Source organism: Marmota flaviventris, chromosome 1 (genome assembly GCF_047511675.1).
Source record: "Marmota flaviventris isolate mMarFla1 chromosome 1, mMarFla1.hap1, whole genome shotgun sequence".
NCBI lineage: Eukaryota > Metazoa > Chordata > Mammalia > Rodentia > Sciuridae > Marmota > Marmota flaviventris.
The window spans coordinates 197,644,365-197,653,795 of record NC_092498.1 but is presented as its reverse complement, the minus strand read 5'-3'; the positions used below and the strand labels follow the sequence as shown (position 1 = coordinate 197,653,795).

Here is a 9,431-nt window from a genome sequence, read left to right as displayed (position 1 = left end):
CATGAGGGGAGAAAGGGAAGAAGCAGGCCCTGTACTCCACATGGCCAGGTACTGGTGAAGTGAGATGCCAAGGGCTCTCTTCCAGCCAGCACCACAGTACTGTCCCACTCGGTGTGGAGCAGATGAATTGGGGACAAAACAAATGCAAAGAAAAGACCAAGGTGTGTAGAGGGAGTTGCACCTGCTCAAACAGGGCAAGCCCTCTGCCCCAGCTCTATCCTCACTCTCAAATTCTGATGGATCTGTGTTCCCTCCTGAATTATTGTTAATATAATGATGCGGGGAAAACAGCACCGGCTCTGCAGGCAAACACCTGACTCTCGATCTTACATTTCCAGTTGGGTCATTTGTTGATTCATTTATAAAGCAGGAAGAAACACTCTCTTCTAAAAGTTCTTGTGACCATTACCTTAACATAGCCAAGGCTGGCAGAGGGAAGGGGCAGGCCCTGGGTTTGATCCCCAGTTGGGTTGGGGAGTTAACATAGCCCAAGTTCTTGGTGGTACAGGGTTTGGCATGTGGCAACCACTGAATGAGAATAGTTTCCCCCTTCTCATTCTTAAGGTCCACTTCTTACTCCTCTACAGTTTAGGAGGGTGGATATCAAAGGGGAAGAATTCCCACAAAGTACAGGCCACACCCTGGACCAGTGGTTGGGGGAGCTTCGACCCAGGGAGCTGGTAGAATGAGGCCGGTCTCCTCTGCATTTCGGTAAACAAGAACTTGGTAGCCGCTTTCCAACTGGCCCTGCTGGCTGGGATGGCCATCTGTGCCCTACCCAGGCAGCCCTTCCAGCCGGGGCCTAGGCTGGAACAAGCAGATGAGGACGTACTGAAGCCAGGTCTTTCTGTCTGTGTGAACCTGAGCAAGAGCATCTTCTATCATTTGGACTAGAAAAAAATGTCCAGGTCTGTAAGAGGACCTCAGGATGGTGTCTGACCCTTAGGATGGTCCAGATCAGAAGGCACTTGACCAGAGGAGGACCTCGGGAAAGCCCTCTTCCCTCAGGATCCCTTCAAGCAAAAGAGATACTTCCAGGAAGGGGAAGCAATCAGTGGTGTAAGGGTCACAGAGGAGGAGTGAGCTGTCCGTGAAATCAGGATGCTACTGTTTCTATCAACCAACTGGGAAATACTAATCTGACATGCACTGATTTGAACGGAAAGGAAGGATCTCTGGACTTTCTTTAGGGTGAACAAGTGTATCCCCTCCTTTAACACCCACGGGTTTTGGGGGTCTGTTCAAATGAGGTCTGTCTATAGAGTAGGACCTTCAAGGGGGATTAACAGGTTTATAGGACTTAATTAGCAGTCTTGAGTGAAATCTCCAGTATATAAAATCCAAATACAAAAAAAAAAACCCTGCATTTTACCAAGAATCTTAAGACAGAATTTCTAGATTAGTAGTTTTCCAGCTGCTGCCACCACCCCCCGATTTTATATGCTAAATTCCCTTTCCTCCTTTTCTTTTTTGTCCATCATTCTTTATCCAGTCAGGACTCAGCTCAGATAGACCACTAGAGGGAGCTTGTGTCCTGTCCCCAACAGATCCTGGTTACACCAGAGTGAAGGCACTGTCCTCTTAATCCTGGTCCACAGGGCGTGGCTGGCTCTAGGCGGGGCAGTAGGGTGGCCAGGCTGAGAAGCACTGGGCCTGTGTGAGCAGGACAGTGGATTTACTGGCCCATGTGGAAGGTAGAGTAGGAAGAGCCCAGGACTTGGGGATATCCTACACTTGGGATTCCAGATTGGCAGTCTCTTAGGTTAACTATACTCCTCTCTTTCTCCCTTATCAAATAAGTTTTAATGCTACTTTCTGGTTACAGTAGACCCCAATCATAACAACTGATGGATTTCTTCCTCAGGTTAGAATTAGCTTAGTTTAATTTAGCTTAGTTTAGTGCTGGGGATTGAACCAAGAGGCTTTTTACCACCAAGCTATATCCCCAGTCCTATTATTATTATTATTATTATTAGTGTGTGTGTGTGTGTGTGTGTGTGTGTGTTTTAAATTTTGTTTTAGTTGAACACAATTGTCACGAGCCGTCAGTTCATGGGCTGTGTGTGGACTGTTGCTCATAGTAGGCCCCTGAGGGGATAAGTTTGGCATTGGGAACTCTGGTGGCACCCCCCCACAGGGATAGATTGCCTGATACAGATGAACTTCCCCTTCAAGCTCTACCAAAGATCCCACCCAGCACCTGAGATGGGTGTGACCTGCCAAGATGTCAATCAACCTGCAGACTGCAAGACATTGGGAAGCTAGGCTCCGCCCTTGAAACCTTAAACCACTGGAACTATCTAGTTCCAGAACCCATGTGGACTAGATCTATCAGGGGATTCGTTTTCTGTAAATATTTCTGAGTATTTGTGCTTTGTTATTTTAATTATTTGAGACTGTAAGTCTTAGGGTGGCTTGGATTATCCTTGGCAGGAAGAAGGACCCCTTAATGAGTTGCCGGCCATGGTCCCCCATCCAATACACAATACCTTTATTTTACTTATTTATTTTTATGTGGTGCTGAGGATTGAACCCAGTGCCTTGCACATGCCAGGTAAGCACTGAGCCACAACCCCGTCACGTCATATATATATATATACCTTTAGAAACAGGGTCTCACTAAGTTGCCCAAACTGGTCTCAACTTGCAATCCTCCTGCCTTGCTCATGATTCTATAGTTTGGGAATCTTGCTCATGATACTATAGTTTGGATCTGAATTGTCCCTCAAGAGTCTACATGTTGGGCTGGGGCTGGGGCTCAGTGGTAGAGCACTTGACTAGCATGTGTGAAGCCCTGGGTTTGATTCTGAGCAGCACATGTAAATAAATAAGATAAAGGTCCATCGACAACTAAAAATTATTTTAAAAGAAAGAAAGAAAAGGGTTCATCGATCTTAGTGTGGTGCTATTGCAATATGAAAAATTTTTAAGAGATTGGGCCTAGTGAAAGGCATATCCAGTCCCCAGTTCCCTCCCCTTTCTTGCTCTTTTTGCTACCCAGATGCCATGAGATGAGCAGTTTCCTTTTCCTTGTGCTCCTGCTCTGATGTCCTGCCTTGCCACAGGCCCAAGAATGACAGAACTAAGTGACAGTGAACTGAAACCTCCAAAACTGTGAACCAAAATAAACCTTTCCTCCTTTTAAGTTGATTATCTTAGGTATTTTGTTCTAGCAAAAGAAAGTTTACTAACACATACCATCCCATGTAGATCACTAACCTTGCAGAATGTATTATTGTCTGTAATTAAAATTATATTGTTAAACTAGAAAATAAAAGATTAAAAAAAACATTGTAAAGTCAGTCTTTTGTAGAGAATATTTTACCTAAAAGTGATATTTTAGATATCTCTCTCTCTCTCTCTCTCTCTCTCTCTCTCTCTTCTGAGAACTGAACCCAGGAGGCAGGGGGCAAAGTATTGAGACAGGTTCTTGCTAAGGTGCCCAGTTTGGCCTCAGTTTTCTAATCCTCCTGCCTCAGGCTTCCAAGTAGCTGAGATTACAAGTGTGTGCCTCCAGCAGAGTCCATCAATTTTTGGATTTTGTATATATCCTGTGGTAATACGACCCTCTCTGTTTGTGGAAAAAACACCAACTAAATTATACTTACAAAAGAGGTCATTTAGTCATAGGATAGTAATTTGGTTTAAGCAATACATATACTTATGAAAAGAAAGCCAGTGTTTCTATGCTGAATAGAGTAGACTTTACGAATTGGATCTGAATTGTCCCTCAAAAATTCCTAATACTGGGTGCGGTGGCGCATGCCTGTAATCCCAGTGGTTTAGGAGGTTGAGACAGGAGGATCGCAAGTTCAAATCCAGCCTCAGCAAAAGCAAGGCTCTAAGCAACTCAGTGAAACCCTGTGTCTAAAATAGGGTTGGAGACGTGGCTCAGTGGTCAAGTACCCCTGAGTTCAATTCCTGGTAGCACCGCCCCCCCCACCCCACAAAAAAAAGTCCATCTGTTAAAGACCTGATCTCAGCTTGGTGCTATTGCGACATGAGGAATTTTTAAGAGGTTGGGCCTAGTGAAGTATTACTGGAGAAAAGAGATATTGCAAAATGATAAAGGGACCAATTCAATAAAAAGGCATAACAATCTTCTATTTGTATGTACTTAATAAGGGAGCTTTAAAATATACACTGAAAAAATAAGCTAAATTAAAATGAAAAAAAATTAGACAATTCACAACCACAGCTAGAGATTTTAATGTACTTCTCTTAGTTACTCACAGAGTAAGCAAAAGAAAAAGCCTGCAAGAGTATAGAAGTCTTGAACAATCTAATTAATCAGCTATGGACAACAACTTCAGAATACAACCATTCTTTTTCTTTCTTTTTTCCCTCAGAGCTTTATATTTAAACATAGTAGTTGGTTTCGTCCCAATAAACTCATACATGCATGGACATTGATTTCAGTTCATGACCCCCTTTCCCTCCCTACTATGGCCATTCTTTTTAAGTGTAATGCAGCACTTATTGAAACAAACCAAATCTTGCATCATAAAATAATTCTCAACAAATTTCAAATAACTGAAAGTGTACACATATATAGAGTCTGCATATGTTTCAAAATTTAAAATTAATTTCTAAGTAACTCATGATTATAAGCAGGAGAACACAATGGAAAATAGAAAATAATTTAAACTGAAAAAATAATGAAGATCTATTACATTAAAATGTACACGATACACCTAAGGCAGTGCTTTAAGGGAATTTTGTAGATTTTTTTGTTGTTGTTGTATTGGGTATTGAACCCAGGAGTGTTTTACCACTGAACAACATCCCCAGCCCCTTTTAAATTTTATTTAGAAACAGAATTGCTTAGGGCCTCACTAAGTTGCTGAGACTGACTCACAATCCTCCTGCCTCAACCTCCCAGACCGCTGGGATTATAGGCATGCACCACTGCACTCAGCTTGTAGATTTAAATATATGAACAACAATTGGCAATTAATGATGGAAGGTTTTATTTCAAGAAACTAATATAAAACAGTAAATTAAGTTCAAAGAAAGCAAAAAAGTTGAAGATAAGAGCAGAAATCAATGAACAGATGAGGCAGGAAACCAACAAAGCCAAAGCTGTTTCTTTTAAACGATTAATACAACTGATAAGCCCCAAAGACTGATCTAAAAGAGAAAGAGAACACCAGTTGTCAGTGTCAGGGCTGAAAAGGGACATTACTTAGCTCCTCATGTATTTAAAAGGTAATGAGAATATATTAAGGACAGTATAATGCTAGTAGACTTGTCAAATAAAATGAAATCACAACTTTTCAAAACTGAGACAAGCAAAACTAGAAAATCTGAATAGTCTATCCAGGCATGCCTGTAATCTCGACAACTTGGGAGAAGGAGTCAAGAGGATTGCAAGTTCAAGGCCAGCCTTGGAATCTTGGTAAGACCCTGTCTCACAATATAAAAATGGAAAGGGCTGGTGATAGAAAAAAAGAGAAGGAAGGGAGGGGAAACTGAATAGACTGTCACTGAACGTGTGTGCATAATTTGAAATTCTCCTGGAGAGGAACCCCAGATAAATTCATTGGTGAATTCTACCAAACATTCAAGGAGGACATCATATCAAATTTGTACACAAAGTGTTTCAGAAACTGGAGAAAAGGGGTGTACTTCCCAATACATTTTAAGAGGCCAAATCTGACCAGGTCATGAAAAGAAAGGAAACTTCAAGACTAATGAACACAGATATAAGAATCCCAAGACCAAAGGGTCATTTTTAATTTTTCAGGAAAAATGTAGGTTGACTTAAGATACTAAAATCAGTGTAATAAACCAAATTAACAGTGGTGGAAAATTATATGGTTACATCAATAGATAAGAAAAAGGGATTTGATAACATTTAAATTTGTGCCTAATAAAGACTTCAAAGAAGCAAGAATAGAAGTTCTTCAATATCAAGATTATGGTTTGGTTTTGTGGAAGGCGTTGGTTTGTTTTGCCTCTTGAGACAAGTTCTTGCTAAGTTGCTGAGGCTGGCCTCAAACTTGTGACCCTCCTGCCTCAGTCTCCTAAGTAGCTTGGATTACAGGTGTGCACCACTGCACCGGATTAAGAATATTTTTTTAAAAAATACCCTACTGCTAGCATTAAAATTAGTAGTGGAGGGGCTGGGGTTGTGGCTTAGCAGTAGAGTGCCCTCCTAGCATGCATGAAGCACTGGGTTCAATCCTCAGCACCACATAAACATAAAATAAAGATATTGCATCCTCCTAAAGCTAAAAAATAAAAAAGTGGAATATGTAGAATATTTCCAGAATAGTACCAATGTTTTTGAAAGTTGAGATTAACTTGCAATAGTAGGAATGGATTAAATATATAAAATATGTCTGTATCTTAAACCAAAGTTCCTAAGAGTTTTCCTACATGGCTTCACAGCCCCCATGGAAGTCATTTTTATTTCTTTAGAGAAAAGTGGCAATGAAGGCAGAGGACACTTGGAGGCACGCCCCCCCCCTTACAAAATGTAGTCTATGCTGGAGGAGCGGGAGGCCATAGGGTGGGAAGATGACCGCCTTTCCCACCCCTCCCTGGGCATCTGTCTTCCCATGGAGGGGAAAATGTAGCTGAAAATTTTCTGAAATATTTCTGAGAGGCATTTCTTGAACTTCTCACCCATGAAAGCATAGATAACAGGGTTCACACAGCAGTGAGTGAAGGAAATGGTTTCTGTGACATGGGTGGCATAAATCAGCTGCTGGTTCAGGATGCACCCGTCCAAGACGTGCATGTCGTGCAGGGACGTGAGGAAGAGGACCACGTTGAATGGGACCCAGAAGAGTAAAGATGCAACGACCACAATAAGCACCAACTTGATGGCCTTGGTCTTGTTGTGGTTTTGGCAAGTCTTTAGCTGGTGCAGGATCCTGGCGTAGCAGAACAGGAGGATGGCGAATGGGATCAACAAGCCTAAGATGTTTATTTCAAAGTGGATGAAGATCTTCCACTTCAATGTCTGTTGATTGTAAAATGAATAACACTGGAGAACACCATCTTCAGAGGCCACCTGGTAAAATACTAGCAATGGGCCAGTGGCAACCATGGTGACCAGCCACACTGCCAGGCTCAGGACTGTGCCCGTCCTGACCGTCCTCACCTTTATGGCATACACGGCGTGGACAATAGCCAGGTACCTGTCCATGCTCATGAGGGTGATGAAGAACATGCTGCTGAAGAAGCCAATGTAATAAAAACCAGAGAACACCTTGCACATGACGGTCCCAAATACCCATTGATCCAGCTGATAATGGGTCTGAAAGGGGAAGGAAAAGACAAAAAGCAGGTCAGACAAGGCCAAGTTCAAGAGGTATATGTCCGTGATGCTCCTCAGCTTCTTGCAGACCACAAGGACCAGGATAACCAGGCTGTTTCCCAGAAGGCCAAATACAAACAGGAAGCAGTAGATGATGGCAAGAAGCAACTTGCTGTCTCTCTGGATAAGTTCCCCATCGCAGGGGCTCGAGAAGGTGTCAGGATAGTAGTAGTCGGAAGTCACCGTCAGGTTGGGCTCAAGGGTATAATCCATCAAGGCAGGGGACCTGGTCAAAGAGACACATAAGAGGGTACCGCAAAGTCACTCATTCCTTAAAAATATTTTTATTTAAACAAATGTTGTGTATGTTATGGACCCAATTGTGTCCCCTCCCCAATGCACATGTTGAAGTCCTCGCCCTCAAAGTGACCATGTTTGGAGACTGTACCTTTTAGAAGGTAAGTAAAGTTCAATAAGGTCAGAAAGGCCCAATCCCTCCCTTTTCCTCTCCCTCCCTCTCCACGTTCTTTCTTGCTTTCCTTCATTATTTTCTTCTCTCTCTCTCTCTGTCCCTCTCTCAGTCTCTCTCTTTCCTTACCCCACCCCCGTTCTTTTCATGCTTATATGTAATATTGTTCTGTGTTCGCTTTGAAGTTACACAGATGACAGAATGTTTCTCATTTTGTATTTTAGAGATACATCAACGTGATATTCATAAGTTTAGCTCATTCTTTTAATTGCTTTCCTAAGCACCAGAAATAGCTAAGTTTGAAATGCACTAGGGAAAAAAAAAAAAGTGATCCCAATTGTACTAAAAATGAAAATCACCAGATTCACTAGTAGTAAACCTAATGAAAACTGCAATTCAGTTGTATAAAAAATCATAGGGCCCAGGAATATAGGCCAATGGTAGTGCATGCTCAGCATGCACAAGTCTGGGTTCAATTCCCTGCACACACATACACACACACGCACACACACACATATACACGCATACATGCATACATGTTTCTTCACTGAAAAGCATAAAAGAGAACACATTGAGCCCAATGAGATGATCAAAATAAAGTATATTCTATATATTAAGACCAAGTCTCCCCAAATGCTTAATGAAAGGAGGTATCTTTTCTTATTTACTTTTCACTCATGTATGAGCTTTGATTCCCTCCTATGTCCTGCAGAGAAAATGGCATGGCTCGCTGACTTGCTTCTCTCAGCCACAGCCACAGGCAGCCTCTAAGACACATGCAGTTTGTGGGCTCTGAAGACATGCAAAGTTTCTTAAAATTTATCTCTAAAATATCAGCCTTTTCTGTGCCTCTCCCTAAGGACATAAAAGTGTCCCTGCCTACTCATCCCCTCCTTTCCCAAAGCTGATTATCAACACATACCTTAATAGACCCTTCGTTCTGGAGGTTTCTGTGTGGCTCATTTCTTCTCAGTCCTCCTGTGTCCACACATTTTTTTTTATATGACTTTGCAGTACCTCTGACTGTCACTGTCATTCATGTAACTTTCTTTGGCCAATCAGGTGCAAGTGAGCTGAAGGGCTTTTATGAGGAGGAAGACTCTCTTTTATTTTTTTAATTTTTTTATGTCAATGGACCTTTGTTTTGTTTTGTTTTTTATTTATTTTTATGTGGTGCTTAGGATCGAACCCAGTGCCTCACAAATGTTAGGCAAGCACTCTACCCCTGAGCTACAACCCCAGTCCAAGATTCTCTTTTAGAACTTATCCATTGTTTAATGTTGTGTTATTAGCAACATAAAACAGACCAATATACTATCAAAGATCAACAGGGCTGCCTCGCCGGCCACCCGGGGTTGCATGAGCAATTTAGATACACTTGGCATTAATAATAACAATTATGAATTCTTTTTAAGCATAACTGAGATTTTGTCATTGCTATGCAGCATAGTTTTGATTAAAAACTCACTGATAGAAAAGATCTTGCCAGATTAGGAATCTTAGACAAGTCTGGGAGATATAGAGTGTGGGAACCAATGAAGATCGTAGGCATCGCTGCTCTTTGATTTTGGAATGCAGTTGGGCTCACAGCTCATTGGTCTTCCATTCTTAGCTTGTTTGTATGGAAAATGTACAGCTTCCTTCCGGAGTGCTTGTGAGGAAAAAATAATAATAATGTCAGTCTGAAGGGTGGAG

The 9,431-nt window shown here is 41.8% G+C and overlaps 1 protein-coding gene across 1 annotated transcript; it reads right to left on the bottom strand.

The window, feature by feature from the left end:
- Window positions 1–6,446: 6,446 nt before the first annotated feature.
- Window positions 6,447–8,699, bottom strand: Ccr8 (C-C motif chemokine receptor 8). The gene is made up of 2 exons (XM_027932006.2): window positions 8,659–8,699; window positions 6,447–7,553 (listed from the first exon to the last, which is right to left on the bottom strand). Exons 1-2 carry the CDS (start codon window positions 8,697–8,699, stop codon window positions 6,473–6,475), a joined length of 1,122 nt encoding a protein of 373 aa, XP_027787807.2. The 3' UTR covers window positions 6,447–6,472.
- Between the last annotated feature and the right edge of the window lie 732 nt (window positions 8,700–9,431).